Here is a 19,194-nt window from a genome sequence, read left to right on the forward strand (position 1 = left end):
CGCGAGATAGGCCTTGTTTGGCGCCCACTTTTGCCTCATTTACTGCCCACTGCTGCCTCAACGAAACAAAACCAAGCTTAAACCATGGTTAGTTAACGGTTCAACGTGGCAAAAACTGGGCAAGAAAAATTGGACCGCATGGACTGGACAAATAGTTAACTGAACTGAATCCTAGTCCGAAATGCAGAGAAATGTCACTGGAAGTTTATTTCATGACCCTTTGTACTTGTAGAAGTTTAATTTAGTCCAAACTGCTGTATATCAAATACCTTTGGTATAACCTCACCATCTTCGAAGAGGTGAAAGTTTACAATATTCCAAAGATACCAAATACCTCTAGTATAACCTCACCATCTTCGAAGAGGTGAAAGTCTACAATACCCCGAAGATACCATACCCCCGGGGTTTCCAGCCATTAGATGTAATGGTAGAACTCACCTGATAGATGATCCAATGACTGAGAAGCCCCAAAAATATTATACCCCAAGATATTGTAGACTTTCTCAACAAGGCTGAAGTTCGAGCCTCAGCATGAGCTAAAAGGTGTGCCCATATAAACATAATTAGTAATTACACACTACAATCAAATTTCTATTTCAATTCCGCACTACCCCACTATCTTGATTGTGTTATAGAATTCTGCTGCTGCTTCTTTTTCCGTTTTGTTCAATGTTCGGTCCTCCACTCTCCTTGAAGGAAATGGCGCACATACTTTTCGCCCTAGAATTAAATCTCCAACCATCTCTTCTTTACACTAGCAAATGTAGAAACTTCAAACTTGGCAACAGTTTACCTCTTAAAACTTAATACAAGTTTTACAAAGATTTCCAACTACTTTACTGATGATTGAGGCCAGTTTGTAATTAAAGTCGATGTTTAAATATGAAACACTAATATCTTTGAATACAAGTCATTTCCGGACTTTTTTTTTTTTAACAATAACAATTATTGTGAGTTCGAAACAAAATTTACGAAGTACAGCCTCTTTAAAAGTGGGTGAGAAAAGGTTATGCAAACAAGTAAAAAAGGGAAGAAAATTTGAAGGATCGGGAGGAAATATACAGAATGTAACATAATTGAACGACATCCAGAAGCTCAGCAGAGTTGATTAGCAATTGACCCTCTTTTCTTCTCAATGAATAAGATTTAGACCTGAAATATTCAACAGAACAACAAAAGTTGATAAATTTGCTCGCAGCAAGTATAAACTCCAACAAAACGTGTTACAGAAATCACGTACCTTAAAAAAGAGGGAAGTAAACTAGCATGGAACAATATAGGTTTGGTCCAATTTTCATATGCAGAACTGTTTCTAAAAGCAAAAACCTAGTGAAGGACATTCCATCTACACAGACAAATGGTTTATGTCAGCTTATACCACTCTTCAAGGTTTTTGCAACGCCACCATGTTTTCTGATAAAGATGATCCCAGTCGCGTCATAAGAGGATATACGGGACTGAATTCTTTGTCTCCTCTTGCTCCTATCTTTGCAGCATAATCATCTAGAGTTGCTTTAATACCTTTCCAAATCTGATCCTCACCCTGAGAATCCAGCCACAATGAATACTGTAGAGGCGTAAGTTTGTTCCTTTGCATTGGTGACTGCAATTCTTCTGGGCCTCGAGAGTAAAGATGGTGAAGTATGACACTAGGTGGCAGATCTTGAAGAAGAGGAGATGCTCCCAATTGAGATGTTTCCAAGAAAATAACGGGCCGGAATGCACGAAGGGCTCGATATGGCGCACCAAGCTGTTCAACCGGGAACAAGTTCTGGCCCACAGCTAACTCCAGCTCAGCCATGTCTCTAGCCATTCTCAACTTGCCTGACTCAGAGAGAGGTCTAACAAGAGAAGCATGTCTTATAAAGAATATCAGAACCCGAGAAGCCATGCTCCTGACAAGCCTAGTGCATATGGTTTCTGTTCCTGCAGTGATCGCATTTGATGAAGAAGGCAACAGCCTAGAAAGGAATTCACTACGGAAGTGAAGAATGCATTTTTGCAACTCTTCCATGTAAGGGGATGCATTGTTGTCCATAGCAGCATCCATGCCAAGCACACCAAAGTTCTGTTCGTGAATTTGCAAGATGCAAGACTCAAGCCGGTCAAGCATGGCTTGGAACAAGGATGTCACTGAATCACATGCAACCCCATATATGGTACCTAGTGATGGGGACAAGACATCAGAGGCAATAGTGGGCAGTCCGGTGATCATAGATGATATGCGTGTATGAATTTCTTGCAGATGCTGACATAATGCAAAGTTCTTGAGTTGTGCTGCAGTTGCAGGACCAGTTATTTGCCGTGCTTCCAGGCCAGTAGATATCTGCCGCCACAAAATATTTACATAATTTAATGTACAATTATCAAACACAAGGATCAAAAGGAGTACTTCCTCAAGGACAGTGTTGCAGTGAAATAGTTTATTCACATCCTCTATCCATACTATGAGGTACTATATGACTTGGGGGTGGTTCAAACCGTGATCAGATCAAAATCTATGCATCATAGTTGGTAATTACTTACATTCTACACATGCTTTACCAATATGGGGAAAAAAAACACACCCTCATTTCAGCCTTCAAGATCTGAAACATAACAGAAAATATTTGCGCTCTTGCACAATTCCTAGTTTAGGTAATATAAATTTTATGTATTATATATAATATGACCCGCTATTCCCTGGTCCCATGGTAAAGAAAACAAACATAATGTATTCATAATCAAATGAATATCGACCTACAATGTAATAATGACCTAGGATGGTCAGTGTTATATTCAAATTCCAATGTATAACATGAAAAGACAATGGATGCCGTCGAAAAGTAACAAAACAGCCTAACAGCAAAGTTTGGTACATGCATCTACATCCGAAAACAAGTTTAACTCTGTTCTGTGCTTCACAAAGTAATGTTCAAATAGAGATTACAAGAAAATCACAACAGCATATATAATCAACAAAATAAGTACCCAAAATGTATGACCCAATTTCCCATTAAGGATAGGATGGATGGGGCCTTGTTTTTGTAAATTATATATCAAATATATTCATTTGATATATAATTCTCCAACACAATTACTGGAACTACCCTAAAGTGAGTTCGACAACCAAAGGACTTCAAAGGAATTTATAGCATTTGAAATACAAGAACCAAAATGAACAGACAAGGAAGTAGCTCTATTGCTTAGCACGCTGATTGATCAATCCCCATATCAATGGCGCAATCAAGTTCTTAACTAAGCAATGCTGAATAGCGATCCAATAGAATTACAGAACAATAACTTATTGCCAAAAGAAAATGAAGAAGTCATTTATTGCCCTAGCAGTCATGAGGTAAGTCAAAAGTGAAGAATGAAAAATTATGAACCATGGGGGGCAGAAAAAGGGAAGATTATATGACTAGGAAATTCTAGCACATAAACAATGAAAACTGTTGCATAATTTAGGTAGAAATACATAGTCATATTTAATCTCATGCTTCATTTACATAAAGTAGCAAAACCAACTGAGAAAAAGAATAAAATAAAATTTACCTGGTACTCAGCTCTTTCTGCAAGCAGAATCAGAACTTTGTTGATTTCACGCAAGACAAGAAGTGTCAAACGTGCATCCAGCTGAACAGCTTCAATTTCTTCCTGAATGCGTGATAAAATTCTTGAGATATGTTCTTTGGAAGGAACAGTTCCACGGCTTGACACTGGAAATACGGAATTAACAAGATCAGACAGTCGACTCAGACAGAGGGCCAAGAAAGCTGTCTGATATATTTGAATTGCAGTAACCATTTGATCTTTTCCTTCTGAACTGACAGCTGGTAGAACTCCTTTGACATCTGTGTCACGTGAAATTCTCTCAAGAAGATTCTCTATCATGGAGAAGAGCTTTGGATATCCCACAGTAAATATCTCTTTCACAAAGCTTGAAGCAGTGAAAACAGACTTCATTTGGCTGGAAAAATATTTCACAAGGGCCTCCCAAACACGATCTGTTAACATTGAATCACCTTCCTAGGAGATAAAAATAATAAAAATAAAAATTAAAAAAAATAAAAAGAGGTTACAGACATCCAAGGAAGAGCATTTCCAATTCAAAACCTTGAGCATGTCCTCTCTCATCTTTTTAAACTAGAAATTGCCTTACAATTATAAAAATAGTTGGTAAATGATGCACAAGTATCACTCAGTGAAGACTGACCTAGTCTCACTACCCATAAACAAAAACGGAAGATAGAGAGAGAGAGAGAGAGAGAGAGAGAGAGAGAGACCAATCATAAATGATAAAGCCAAGGGCTAGTTTTCTTTTTGTAATGCTGAAATAAATCAACAATAATCTCAAGGCTAATTGAAATTCTTGGGCTGATATAATTATTTCCATTGTTCACTAAAAATTATAATTTCATTTTTTTTTTTTTTTTGATATCCAAGGAAGAGCATTTCCAATACAAAACCTTGAGCATGTCCTCTCTCATCTTTTTAAACTAGAAATTGCTTTACAATTATAAAAATAGTCGGTACATGATGCACAAATATCACTCAGTGAAGACTGACCTAGTCTCACTACCCATAAACAAAAACGGAAGAGAGAGAGAGAGAGACAATCATAAATGATAAAGCCAAGGGCTAGTTTTCGTTTTGTAATGCTGAAATAAATCAACAATAATCTCAAAGCTAATAGAAATTCTTGGGCTCATATAATTATTTCCATGTTCACTAAAAATTATAATTTTTTTTTTTTTTTTTTTTAATAAGTACGAAAAATTATAAATGACCGCGAAACTAATCTAGTGTCTTCTTTATTTATTTATTTATAAGTGAAAAAAAAAATTGACAGCCATACATTTTAGAAGACAAAGCTTTACATTTCCCACTGCTGTAGTCCACCTCCAAGACCAGTACGCCTTTGGAAGTTACAAGAATGGAGCCACCATATTTCTACACTAACTACTTCTAAGGATATAAATATAGCTTGCTTGCATAAGAATATGAAGAAACACAGACTACAAATTGCTAATTGATTCTTTGTAACTTTCCACTGGAGATCCAAGTAAATTTACTTTAGGCTTCGTTTGGATAAATAGGAGAGAAAAGAAAAGAAATGATAACATTAGTTATGAGAGAGAAGAAAAGATAGCAATGACGTGTATTCATGTTGGGATAAATTATGAAAGAAAAGAAAGGAAAGGATAGCATTCTTGTTTGGAAAAGGTAGAGAAGAGAAAAGAAAAGAAACCATTTTAACCAATTTACTATCATACCCTAATATTAATGTGGGGACCCGATGTCTTTTAAGTTTCTTTCATTAAAATTTTTTTTTATAAGTAAAATATATTAGAAAAACGTTCAAAAGGGGAACGCGTCCCTAATACAAAAAAACAAAAACCCTAAGGACCAATAGAGAATCCAAAGGGTCAAAAAGATCAGCAATCGAGGAGCAAACGCTTCCTCTAACATAACAGAAAAGAGAACGGAGAATATGAGATTTTAAGTGAGCAATAGTTGATTCTTTCCCTTCAAAATTTCTATTGTTTCTCTCTCGCCAAATACACCACCAAACACAATGTGGGACGATCCTCCAAAAAGCACGCGCATGACCTTTAACTGGACATCTTCTCCATGCGTTGATTAATTGAAAAGAGTGTTCAAGCATCACCCACTGAACACCGAAAATGCTGAAAATTAAATTCCAACAATCAAACGCAACAAGACAATGCATGAGAATGTGATCCACGGACTCTCCATCTGTTTTGCATAAACAATACCAATTCACAATGGTATTACCCCTCTTTCTCAAATTATCCAATGTCAAAATCTTTCCGCAGGTGGCAGTCCAAACAAAAAATTCAACTCTAAGAGGAGCTTTAGAACGCCAAATAAACTTCCAAGGGAATTCATAGCCATTAAAGTTGGACAAACACATGAACATGGACCGTACTCCATATCTACCAAGAGGGGAAGGCACCGACACAATATCATCACAACCTCTGCCAACATCCTTCTGTCAATACAGCAAGTCCAAAAAAGCGCAAACTTCTGTCAACTCCCAATCCTGAAAAGAGCGTTTAAAACGCACATCCACGTAACCCTACTGTTATCAAGATGATAACAATCAACTACGTAAGAATGCTTGTTTTCGGCAATACTGAAGAGGCGAGGAAAAGAAATAGACAGCAGTTGATCACCACACCACAAATCTTCCCAAAAACAAACGTGCCTACCATTGCAAACTTTGAATCTGTTGTGGGTGGAAAACACATCCCAACCCTTTCGAATGAATTTCCATATGCCAACGCCGCCCGTGACAGAAACAGGACGAAAGGACCAACCCCCACTCTCCTCCCCAAATCGACACGAGACAACTCTTCTCAACTGATGATAACGCTCTTTACCAAATCTCCATGACCACTTACCCAATAAAGCTCTGTTGAAAGGGACCATCTTCCGAATACCTAAACCATCAAATTTCAAAGGTTTGCAAACTTGGTCCCAATTAACAAGATGATACTTGAATTCCTCTGCTCTTCCACCCCAGAGAAAGTCACGTTGAATTTTTTCAATCCGTTCAGCGATAAAGCATGGGATCTGAAACAGAGACAAAAATAAGTGGGAAGGAACGAGAGGGTACTCTTAATAAGAATGACCTTCCACCCTTTCGAGAGATATTGCTTTTTTCCATCCTGCCAATCTCTTTTCATACCTATTGATTACCGGATCCCAACTCCCCACTATCCTGGAGGAAACCCCCAAAGGCAGTCCCAAATAAGGAAGTGGAAAAGCACCCATTCCACATCCAAGAACAGCAGCTAAAGAGGAGATATCTGAAACATCCCCCACTGGAACAATCACACTCTTTCCTACATTGATTTTAAGACTGGACACCGCTTGGAAACAAGTAAGAATGCACCTCAAGTATCTCAATTGAGAGACGTCAGCATCACAAAAAACCAAGGTATCGTCCGCGAACAACAAATGGGAAATCTCTATCTGATTGGCAACTCCTCTACCAACTCTGAAACCCCTGATAAAACCCAAATCCTCAGCTCTTTTCATTAATCTACTCAACCCCTCCATGACAATGAGAAATAAGAAGGACGATAGGGGGTCACCTTGTCTCAAGCCACGCAAACTCGCAAAAAAACCAGCAAGAGATCCGTTCACAAGCACCGAGAACATAACGGACGAGATACAAGTTTCTATCCATTTAATCCACCTATCTCCGAGCCCCATCCTCCGAATCAGGTAAAGAAGAAACTTCCAATTCACGTGATCATAGGCTTTCTCAATATCAAGTTTACATAAGATACCAGGAACACCACTCTTCAACCTAGAGTCAATACATTCCCCTGCAATAAGGACAGAATCCAAGATCTGTCGTCCCCCAACAAAAGCATTTTGTGATTCTGAAATAATTCCATCCAATGCATTCCGCATTCTAAGAACGAGAACTTTGGCGATAAGCTTATACATTCAACCCACTAAACTGATTGGTCTAAAATCCTTAATATCAGAGGCGTTACCCTTCTTAGGAATAAGGGCAATAAAAGAAGCGTTCAAAGATTTCTCAAAAGTGCCTTGAGAATGAAAAACCTGAAAAGTGTTCATCACCTCACTGCGCACCACCTCCCAACTCTCCTTGAGAAATCGCATAGTAAAACCGTCAGGCCCTGGAGCTTTATCCCCGTTACAACTAGATACCTTAAGAACTTCCTCTTCAGTAAAAGGAACCTCAAGCCCGTCACTACCCAGCGAAGAAATAGAATTGAAACGCAACACATCAAGTTTAGGTCTCCATTCCAAAGACTCAGTGTAAAGCTGCTGATAAAAAGAAACAATTCCCCCACACACCTCATCTTCTCTCCACAACTCTGTACCATTCACACGGATACGCTCGATGTGATTACATCTTCTATGGGCGTTAGCAAGTCTGTGAACGAATTTTGTATTACGGTCACCTTCTTTGAGCCACAGTGCCTGAGATTTCTGACGCCACGAAATCTCCTCCATAACAGCAATCTCTGCAAAAATCGCTTGACAAGACGCTCTTCTGGAACATAAAGACTCCACGTCTTGCCCCAGCGCGTCAAGACGGTCAAGTTCAGCAATATCAGCCAAAACTCTGTTCTTCTTCCATTCAAGATTCCCGAACACCTCTTTATTCCATTTCTTAAGTTCAGATTTGAGAACCTGAAACTTCCTAGCTAAGACATAACTAGGAGAACCTGTAAAAGATGCTTCCCCCCACCAAGACTGAACTTTCCTTTGAAAATCCTCAGATCTTAACCACATATTTTCAAAGCGGAAAGGCGTACGTCTGGATCTCATCCCTCCACAATTAAGAACTAAGGGTATATGGTCGGACGTTACCCTAACCAAAGCCACTTGAGTAACATCCGGGAACTTTTCTTCCCAATCCCCAGAAATCAAGAACCGATCCAACCTTGAGAAAGTGATACCATTAGACCAAGTAAAAGCAACCCCTTCCATTGGCAAATCAACAAGGAAATGGCCATCGATGAAATCAGAAAACTAGGTCATCTCCGACCATCTACCCCCAGTAGATCTCTCAAGCAGAGACCTAACAGAATTAAAGTCTCCGCCTAAACACCAAGGCAACGACCACAATTCCTTGACAAAGCTGAGCTCTTCCCAAAAGACTGGTTTATCACAATCAATAACAGGTCCATAAACTCCAGAAAAGACCCATTTGAAATTATCATCCTCCATCTGAAACACACATGACAAGGAATGGTGCCCTTTCTAGATATTCGTTCTGGACAATCATCTTCGATCCCACAAAATAAGAATTCTGCCTGATGTGCCAGAAGCATTTAAAACTTCCCATTCAACAAACCTTCCTCCCCAAATACTCCTTACCACCTCGTCAGACATAGCATTCATCTTAGTTTCTTGCAAGCATATAACACGAGCATTCCACTGCCTCAAAGCAACCTTAACCACCGTTCTTTTATCCGGATCATTTAGACCACGGACGTTCCATATAATAATTCGTAGCTTCATTAAGAACTAAAGATGATCAGCTGTTTACCTCCCCCCCATTTCCCACTTCTAGTCCTTCCCCTTTCTTTGGAAATTCCATCCTTCCCCTCATAATTGACATTGGAAATAAGGTTCTTCATCTCATGTTCCCCTTTCCGTTGTGATCTATTTTTGCCAACTTTAATGCTTTGATAAGTCTCTGTAATTTCATTTCCTGTCACAATAGCATGAAGAATGGACCGAGTACAATCAGCATCACCCTCCGAAGAAACACCCAAAGCAGCATTAACCATACCAATATTGTCATTCACCCATTTCATGCCCAAATCATCAGACGTTTCTAAGCAATCAGGGCGCACAACTGCCCAAGGTTCCATTAAATCAACGTCAGAATAATCCATTTCTGTCCAAGGGTGAAAATCATGAGAACAATCCTATTGCGAAGGAACCTGAACAGCAAACTCTTCTCTCTTCACTATTCCCAGACGCATTCAACTGTAAATCCATCTCTGTTCCAACCTCCTCTGTGGCAATCTTCATTAAATCAAAAACATTATTAGCTTCAGTTTCTGCTGGTAAACAGTTCAATCCTTTCAGAGCAACAAAAAGCCTAAGTTCGTTAATCAATGACACAGCTAAATTATCTGTTAGCTTGAAAATCAAATCCTTTCCAACACATACGATCACTACGTTACAGCATTCTCCACTGCCAACCAAGTTCAATGAAGACAGTGACCCTTCCATCCGTGGAACAATATCACTAGAACAATCCTTCTGTTGAACAAAACTTCATTCCACAATATGACCACCCCTTCTTAAAACCTCAGACGAAGAAGGAGAAGAGAGAGATATCTGAGAAAAAGCAGCAGAATTCAAACCTGGAGAAGAGGCAGTAGGACGTGCTACCCATTTCTGTTTTTCTTTGCGTGTCCATCCAGAGCCTTGACGGCCGACAAAAGCAGTCGGCGTGTCTCGCATTGTTTTCTCCGTCATCGACCAAAGACCCTGTGAAGAAGAAGAAGAAGAAGAGGAGGAATGGGCTTGAACCTGAACTTGGGCTTGTTCTTTTAAGTCTGGCCCCGTAACAGATTTTGGGTTATTGAAAAAAGAAACTAATAAGGAGTTGGATCCGTTTTTAATAACTCTTCGTTTGGTGTGGGCTGTCCGAGGCCCAAACCTATCCGAAAATGGGTTGGCCTTAAATAGTCCGTATTTAATAGGCCCATGATTCACCCTTTGGCCCATATCTTTTTTAGCCCAGTCAGACTTATGGCCAGCCCATTCTCTTCATTAACCCTTAAAGATAAGGATAAGGAAGGATCTGGATGAAGGCCTGAACGCCAGCCACGTGCATATTTCTATTTGTCAGCATCAACGCGCTTATTCGGCGCGTGACTACCACTTGATCTTCCTCCCACAAATTTCACCGCTCTTTGTGCCTCTCTGTCCTTCATCCATTGCCGGATTTGCAGCATCTCTTCATCCCCTTTGTGATATGACCTATGGCTACCTTCAAGACTCTCTGCCAAAGGAACCAACTCCGGCGAGATTTCTTCCCAGATCGCAACCTTGTAACAGAAGGTGTCGTCGTTGATAAACACAAACGGCGGACAAGCTGATCCAATTCTCACTATGATACGGACACTCTCGGCGTCCCTCGTTTCGTCAGCAACAACGTTCACGAAACCACCACACAAATCCCCCACTTCGACAAAAAGGGCGTGACACCATAAATGAAGAGGAAGACCAAACAGCAGGATTTGTTTAAGGCCTTTGTCTTTGAGAACCTCACAACAACCAACTCTGAAGGACCACACATCGACCACACATCGATCCGCAAAGTTGTAGAACCCCATTGCCGTCAGCCTTCCTTCAACACCCGTTGAGCCTTCGCCTGAGAAGGGAACCTGAACAAAGAAGTGAATCGGATAAGGGAGTAACCCCAACCCCACCAGACGTATTCCATGCCCGAGCTGCACATTCTTCAATCCGATCACACCCCCCAACTTCCTTGTCAAACCGGCCAACCAAACAAGATAAGAGAACCGATTTTCTCTCTCCGACGGATCCCCCGTCTATGTAAAGTGACGGCCCACGATGGGGAATTGCCGACTCCACAACCCCTGTAAGTGTAATTCTTGGAATCTTTGCAATTTCTAAATAAGACTTCATAACAAACAAAACCACGCTCGCCCTCAAATCGCCCCTAGTGACGTCATCCTCTATTGACTAGATTCTTTATTGAACCAAAGTTTTATAAGTTTCTTTCATTAAAATGTTAAGGTTATTTTCGGTATTATGAAAGTGTCACTTAAGTTGCTATCCTTTCTCTCCAAATCTTCCCACTTTTGGAAGTATAGCAAAGGAGAGATTTGGAGAAATAAGCTATCCCTCCATATGTCTCCAAATCCTTTTATTTTCTCTCCTCATTAACAAACCAAACATGAAAATCACTATCCTTTCCTTTCTTTTCTTTTCCTTCCAATTCTATCAATCCAAACGAAGCCTAAGGCTGTAGCTGGCAATTTGATGCGCAATTGAAGATGGTAGTCGACAGATCAATCGAAGGATACTAGAATTTGCAAGGATCTAATATACAAACAGATGCATAAGCTAAAAAGATCTTAAGAAAAAATTGATTGCATATATTTTTTCTTTACGCATTCATCAATCCTCATATATTAAATTGGTGAATGTGATATATAAATGTTGGCATGTAAATAGCTCCAGAGTTGATTTGAAGAATCAATGCCAAGTCGCCAACAAAAATCAATCAACCGAGAGTGTGTGGACGACTAATCTATAGATCAAAGTGTAATTTAAGCAGCAGATCACATGAGGAACATTATCTATGTTGACAGAGCGGACTGTGTGACTACAGACTCTGTGCATGAGTTTGGTGGATCAGTCTGTGCCAAGAGGTAACTAGGGGGTTCTAGCGTCATTGAACTGTCAACCTAGAAGTAATCTCTTTCTGACATTGGATTCTGATCTAACTGGACTAGGTCCCATTATTTTTCCTATTTCGTTTTTCCGCACAAAAATCTTGGTATCCATTGTGCTATTTTATTCTACTTTAATTTGCATTTGATTGAATGTGTGTTATGGCATGATGGATGATTTGTATTTGACATTTAGTTTAATTTAAAATTTGATTTTTCAGTAAGTTTGTTGAAATTCAAAAAGTGGTCAAAACTACCATCAAGACCAATAACACTCCCCACCCCCAGTCAAAACATGGACCTTGCACTAACTTTCTATTAAAGCCTAGAGTTTCAGTACTTACCTCATCTAGGACACTGTGTACTCTCAGGTATCATAGTTTCAAGTAAAGGACCAACCTTTCATATATAGCATGGCTCCATTCCAAATCATATTGTATGATGAGATCTTAATATGTTATGTATATATATGTATATATATATATATATATAAACAAGTGGTTAAGTTCTTAAGCTCATCCTAGAGATAAATTGAGGCTCATTTTGTAATTTTCCTCTTGGAAATCCTAGAAATTTAGGAATGGGAGTAAAATAAGGATAGTCATGGAACGACTATATTTTCTTACACAAAGCACATCGTTATTGTTCTCTTTGATTACTTTGTTTCATTGCTTTGTGGCTTGGATCGTTTGGTTGGATGAAAATTTGCATGAGAATAATTAATTAATTCATTGAAAACGATTGAAGTTTAGATTATGAAAATATTTACAAAGCGTGCAAAAAACTTATGAGCCCCTCTCTCTAGGTCTAATTGAGACTGTTGGGTTAATAAGACTTATGGTGGCGTATATTTGATTGATCAAAACTAAAGTATGTAATTTTGTTGTTACTTTTAGTTTAGTTAGATTTTTAGGAGTGAGTTAGTGTCATGGTAAGTGTCATGTTAGTTACCTCTTCAACAAGGTCAAAGATGTAATTCAAGGTTCTAGTTTCAACTGAGGGAAAAAGCAAAATATGCAACACCAAAGGGTACAAAGGTAAATAACACTGCTATATGCACTCATCAAAATTTAAGATTCATGCATACATGGATTAGAGTTTTTGAATTTCATGTTTCGATTTGGAAAATCCTAAGGGAATTGCATAAAGGTGTTCTTGGAAACTACCTTGCTTGAAAATTTTGCAAATATAGATTCACAAAGCACTTCGACTGGTTGACAGGTCAACCTAGAATGACCAAGCCACTCGAAAATCTAGTTTCCTTTTCAGATTATAACACTAAAATTCTATTCTCTTACAACTGTGGATTGTCTATAAATATTCTGTCATGTCATTAACCATGATATACAGGGAGATGCATTAGCTAAAAAGATTTTATAAAAAATTGAGTGCATATATTTATCTCTAAGCATTCATCAATCATCATATATATTAAGATCAGCGAGTTTCATATATAAGTGTTGACATGTAAATTGCTGCAAAGTTGATTTGACAAGAACACCAACAACAATCAATCAAATGACATTTTGTGGACGACTGATCTATAGATCAAATGCCTATTGAAGAAGCAGTGGGTTTGGTGGATCAGCCTGTGCCAAGAAGTAACTAAGGATTCTGGGGGGGTCATTGAACTGTCAACCTAATTGTTTGATTTGACTAAACCAGTTCTCATGGTTTTTCCCGCTTATATTTTCCATATAACAATCTTGGTGTCCACTGTGCTATTTTATTCTACTTTAATTTGTTTTAAATTGGATGTGTGTTATATTTAGCATGATGGATTGATTGGTATTTGACAAATAGTTTAAATTACTAATCTCGGGTAAAGGTCCAACTTGTCATATAACATAGATCCCTTCAAAATCATATTGCATGATGAGATCTTGATATGCTATATAAAAAATAAAAATAAAAAGCGGCCAAGCTCTCAAGCTCGTCCTGGAGATAAATTAAGGCTCTTTTCATAATTGTTCTCCTCGAAATCCAGGAAAATTAGGAATGAGAGTAAAATAAGGATAGTCAAGGAACCACTACTTTTTCTTACAAAAAGCACAACATTATTGGTTTAGCTAGCATAGCCAAATTTTTAGTTCTCATAGAGAGGCCTTCAAGTAGCTCAAGCCATGAATAAGAAAGGTATTAGTTGAGGGTGATCAATCAATCCTCATAACAAAAATTTGTTGTACATCTGATAAAGCCACCAATACTAAATGGTCTAAATCATAGCAGAGAAATCTAGATCCTAGGTTGCATAGCTCATGGTTTCATTCATGATCATATACTTGGATAAGCATGTCGCAGGATGCAGTTGTGTATCTAAATATAGTTAACTACAATGTCAGTGTCTTTACTTTTATCCTAGCCATGAATATGAATATATATATATATCCTAGTTGATACTCAACCCCCCCTTCCTTTTCTCAAGGAATTGTTTATGAATATGAATATATTTACTATAGCATGTTCAACAAAAGCATTTCACTCAATGGAAAATATCCATCTGAATGTAGGTATAAGGTTGTATAATAGCTAATGAACTTCTAGTCAATTGGAATGCTTTTTCTCTCATTAGATCTTGGACCCACCTTTTGGGCATGTGTCATGTGGTAGGCATGTCTAGCACATAAAGCCGTAGTGACAACATTTTAGCAAAGAGATTTGATCAACAAAGAATGAGATATGTCATGTCTACATATTTCCATTGTTAGAGAGTTGAATTTTATTTGTACTTTTCTATAATTATTAAGGGTAACTTTGTCTTTTCCTATTTTAGTTAGGCTTTACATTATATCTCATCTTTTGTAATTCGACAGTACTGTAATGCAATATACGGAAACAACTTCACTTCTTTTCTGTGCAGATTTACAATAAATTTACATCCATAACTTCCTATATCTTGAAAACAAAAAATTACAAATTATCAACAACTCATGGCAAAGTTGATAACAATGAAAATTTTTAATTTATTTAAAAAATTGATAGATACCACCTCATAGATCAGATCAGATCAACTTTTGTTTACACTGTTATTCTGAAACACTGCAAATCAAGAATGGTGCAAGTCACACATTCAACATGCCAACCAAAAGAATCACGTTATGATGACAAAAGAAATCTAATTTTTCTAAACATCTTGCTCAGAAACAACCCACAAGACATTGCATTAAAAGCATAACAATTTCGCAAAGAAATAGCCCACTTTTTTTCTCGAGAAAAAAGGGAAACAACGGATGTAGCTAAGTGGCTCAAGGCAGTGGATTGTGAATTCAACTGCGCGAGTTCATACTTTCATACAGTATCTTAACTGAGTTATATGTAATGATCAATAAATTCAGTTTAACATGGCATTGAGGTAGTGAATACTTGACATGCATATATTACTCAAAAGAAACATCCTTTAAGTATTAAACTATCAATAGACATGAAACTTCCTTTTAATTCCATAAGAACATGTAAACAATATATTAACCCAAAACCACATCCACACTACATCCTTCAGCACGTTTCTGAGCATCAAATCATCCTTGTTCAATCCCAATACCAACAGCACTATAGTTATTCCTTTATTTATTAGTTGACAATTTCAACAATCACTAATTGGTTCTCAGTATAACAAAATATGTATTTCAATGTAATTTCGCTTTTAAATAAAATTCATGAATTATAGATAGTGGCATTGCCTATATGTTAACTAGAACTCAACAACATAACTTGAATCATTTGGCAAAATGCAAAAGAATAAACATGCCAAATGGGGACTTCAGGTCAGTTGAGAAGCTATAGTCTCGTGGCATTTTAATGTTCTAAGAACTACATGATGCTTCATCATTAACTCAATCATGACATTATATCTTCACTGCTTCATCGTTAACTACATGATGCTTCATTTTGTTAACCATTTAATCTTTCTTATTACTGAAAGCATAGATCTTCACTGCATTACAGAAAACAAATATTGATTTCTAGGAACACCCGGAACAAAAAGAGATGAGAGAACACAGACTGAACAACTTCTAACAGATATTTCAAATCACTCACCTGCATGACCTCATCAAGCAGCAAAACATGCGTAAAAGGGTCTCTTTTCTTCGACAGAACCCTTTGCAAATGCCAAACTGCAACCACAATGGAATGCAATTGATCCATACAAGTACTCATCCTCTGCCACAGTGCCTCCTTTGCCTTTGCCCCACCGCCAATTTGCGGTGTCCCACTCCTCTGTATCCCTCCAAGTCCGGGCCCAAACCCATCCCCGGAAGGGGCCGAAATGGCCTTCATGTCCAGCGCAGCACTCACACTCTTCACACCCTGACTCTTGTACTTGTTTATCAACCCATCCACTGTTGCCTTCAATTCACCAAGATTGTAAAACACCTGCAAGCCCGCCCCAACCTCAGCTTGATTGAAACCCTCCAATCCTCTCTCCAAAACCCTCATTCCCTCTGACCGCAACTTCTGTCCGGCATCGAAAACCCAATTCAATTCCTCATCGATCACGGCGATGCCGGCTAACTCATTCTCGTTACACAGGCTCAAGATCTCGCAGTGCAGTTGGGCCGCCTTGGAGAGGTCGAGCTTTTCGGGTTCGGATTCGGCAGCGGCCATGACGTCGCGGAGTTTCTTGGAGAGGCGGAGGACGCGGATGGTGAACTGGAGGAGCTCGGTGGTGCGGTGGAGGTTGGAGAGCTGGAGAGTTTTGGCGCGGATCTGGCGGTGGGGGTCGGCGATCTCGGAGCGGACTCTGCGGACGGAGGATTGGAGGGTGGAGACGGCAGATCGGAGGGCGGCGAGGGAGGAGTCGGCGTCTCTGAGGGAGGAGAGCTGAGAGAGGAGGTCGTGGTGGCGGGAGAGGACCTCGGAACGGAGCTGCTTCTCGAGGAGGCGGATGCCATCTTGGAGCTTCTCGGCTCGGGCGGCGGCGGATCCGGAGGAGAGGGCGGCGGAGGAGAAGCGGGTGGAGTCGAAGTCGGAGGAGAGGAATGCGGAGAAGATTGGATCGGAAGAGAAGGAATCAAGTGGTGAAAATGAGAATGAGGTAGATGGTGGGGTCGTGGTTGAATTGGGTGTGTTTGTTGTTCTGTCTTTGAAGGTAGAGAGGCGTTGGAGAGGAGAAGAAGAAGAGGAAGGGAGTGGGGATCTCTGGATCGCTGGAGAAGCCATTTTTGGGTGCGCACTTCTTGCTTGCTTAGCAGTTAGTTTTTCACCTGTTATGTTATGAGCTTCTTTCTTCTCTTTTATAGTTCAGGAAAAATGACACGTAGAGTGAATCCAATAATTTCATTTTATTGGCTCGAGGCTCTTAATTTTTTTGTTCTATGAACAATTTCATTTAATTATGGATGAATTACATTAGAGAATTGTAAAAAAAAAGAAAGAGACAACTAAATAAATGGAATATAGATGATTAGCCCCGGATCGATCTAATCGGATTAGGCTGCATCAGTCCTAATCCGATCTTTTGGTAACGAATTGAAAAACATATGAATTCCATCCGATTCGTGACAAGGACCAGTTTGATCCGTAGGATATTGGGTCAGATCAGATCAGTTCTACGGATTAAGTTTTTTCTTAAATGGACCAATAATTATTAAACCTTTGTCATTTAATTGTTTGGTTGTAAATAGTTTAATTGAAACAATTTAAAATTTAGAATAAAATGAATTTTAAATTGAATTCTCCAAAATACCCCCTCTTAGTGACTAATAAATTAAATTAACAAAATAACATTGTTCTATAATATTTTTACAAGAAACGACAGCGATGGTGTGCTGGTCCCACCTTTGAATTATGGTTTGCACTTTTAAATGTCAAAAAGTCTGTCACAGGTTCTCTACATTGAGCTCTAAGTGATTCTGACATGAACAGTGCGTATAATTGATCCACATGGGTAGCTTAGTCATTTCACAGTGTTAAGAAAACTTTTCAAATGATCTTAAGGAATGTACATTGTCTCGAAGACTCTTTGCAAGCTTTTTAGGGTTAAAAACCCTAGTACAGATATTGAAATTTTACTATAGAGCATTTCAGGGGCAATTAAGTCTTTTCACACATGTATTATATTATAATACATGTGTATGATGGTACATTGTGATGAATTGCTTATAATCTCAAGTTGACCAAGTGATCACAGTCTTAGCTGCAGAAGGCAATGTATATTGACAAATGTCACTACAAAGGCATTTTGGTCAATGCAAATTGCAAATAATTCTTTTGACATGTGCTATGTGGTCCTAATGTGAGAATATGCAGGTTGTCATTTTTTGCTTAATGATTAAACTTGTTATACATTCATATACATATACATTCGCAATGTTGTCAATGAGCTTGTATGTTAGAAGATATTTTATGTGAAGGTGGCAGGGGTATTATGGTACACTCACAAAGGAATTACAGATTATTATGTGACCAATGATTAGATAATGGTGACATATACATTTCCTCTTTGAGATAGGATTTGTATTCAAGGTGTACTATATATATGTTGTTATAGTATTTTCTAGGTTTTAAGCCTTTGAGAAAACCCTAAAGCAAGCTGCATTGAGACTGAAAAGAGAGTTGTATACGAAAACACATTTATGAGATTATTTGTACAGTCAGAGCATTCACAAGAGTAGATGATCAAATGGAGGCCTGCTGCTGTGATTTTTGCTGGTGTAGAAGCTAGTTTTGAGGTTTAAGTTTGATTTAAGCTTGTTGTAGTGCTGAGGCAAGTTTAAGGCAAGTGGGACTTATTATTTTACATCTGCAGAAAGTATGTTTGTGAACATCTTCTTGCTGCATTTGATTTTGATATCTCGGACCTATGTATTATCCTTTTTTGGTTTAGCTTGTTAATCTGAACATAATATCACTATATCTTGCTATGAGTTGCATTATTATCATCTGAGAAAGTTTATATAGTTAAATCTATTGGTAACATATATGCTTCAAATGATATTTAAGATATAATTAACCATATGCTAATATGCCATAAAATATTTATAATATGCTAAAATAATTAATTAAATATTCAACTAGATATTTAATTAAACATGCAAATTAAAGCAATAAAATAATAATAATAAATAAAAAACTTGAACCGAGGCTAGTATTGAATACTATGTCATTAAAACAGATTCGCGCTGTTATGGTACTAATGGACTCAGTGGCGTCTATCTCCCAGGATACAACGGTCTACATCCACCAGTAGCAGCACTACAAACTCGTGGATACGGCGAACCTCCTCCGTGTAATACTCTCTCTGACTCAAAAATGCATC

At 38.4% G+C, this 19,194-nt stretch overlaps 1 protein-coding gene across 1 annotated transcript; it reads right to left on the bottom strand.

The window, feature by feature from the left end:
* Positions 1-856: 856 nt before the first annotated feature.
* Positions 857-17,157, bottom strand: LOC132311157 (conserved oligomeric Golgi complex subunit 5). The gene is made up of 4 exons (XM_059808920.1): positions 15,975-17,157; positions 3,535-4,008; positions 1,241-2,326; positions 857-1,152 (listed from the first exon to the last, which is right to left on the bottom strand). The coding sequence occupies exons 1-3, from the start codon at positions 17,094-17,096 to the stop codon at positions 1,385-1,387; spliced, it is 2,538 nt and encodes an 845-aa protein (XP_059664903.1). The 5' UTR covers positions 17,097-17,157; the 3' UTR covers positions 857-1,152; positions 1,241-1,384.
* Positions 17,158-19,194: the final 2,037 nt, after the last annotated feature.

The sequence above is a fragment of the Cornus florida genome, unplaced genomic scaffold (genome assembly GCF_030987335.1).
Source record: "Cornus florida cultivar Cherokee Brave unplaced genomic scaffold, ASM3098733v1 CherokeeBrave_3.0.0_Hap2_Chr06, whole genome shotgun sequence".
In the NCBI taxonomy this organism is placed as follows: domain Eukaryota; kingdom Viridiplantae; phylum Streptophyta; class Magnoliopsida; order Cornales; family Cornaceae; genus Cornus; species Cornus florida.

Excerpts from the sequence above, each read along its gene's own strand:
- LOC132311157 (XM_059808920.1), bottom strand. The coding sequence starts at position 17,096 with ATGGCTTCTCCAGCGATCCAGAGATCCCCACTCCCTTCCTCTTCTTCT. Across the intron at positions 4,009-15,974 it reads TGCTTGATGAGGTCATGCAG|GAAGGTGATTCAATGTTAAC; the intron begins GTGAGTGATTTG and ends TTTATCTCCTAG. Across the intron at positions 2,327-3,534 it reads CAGAAAGAGCTGAGTACCAG|ATATCTACTGGCCTGGAAGC; the intron begins GTAAATTTTATT and ends TTGTGGCGGCAG.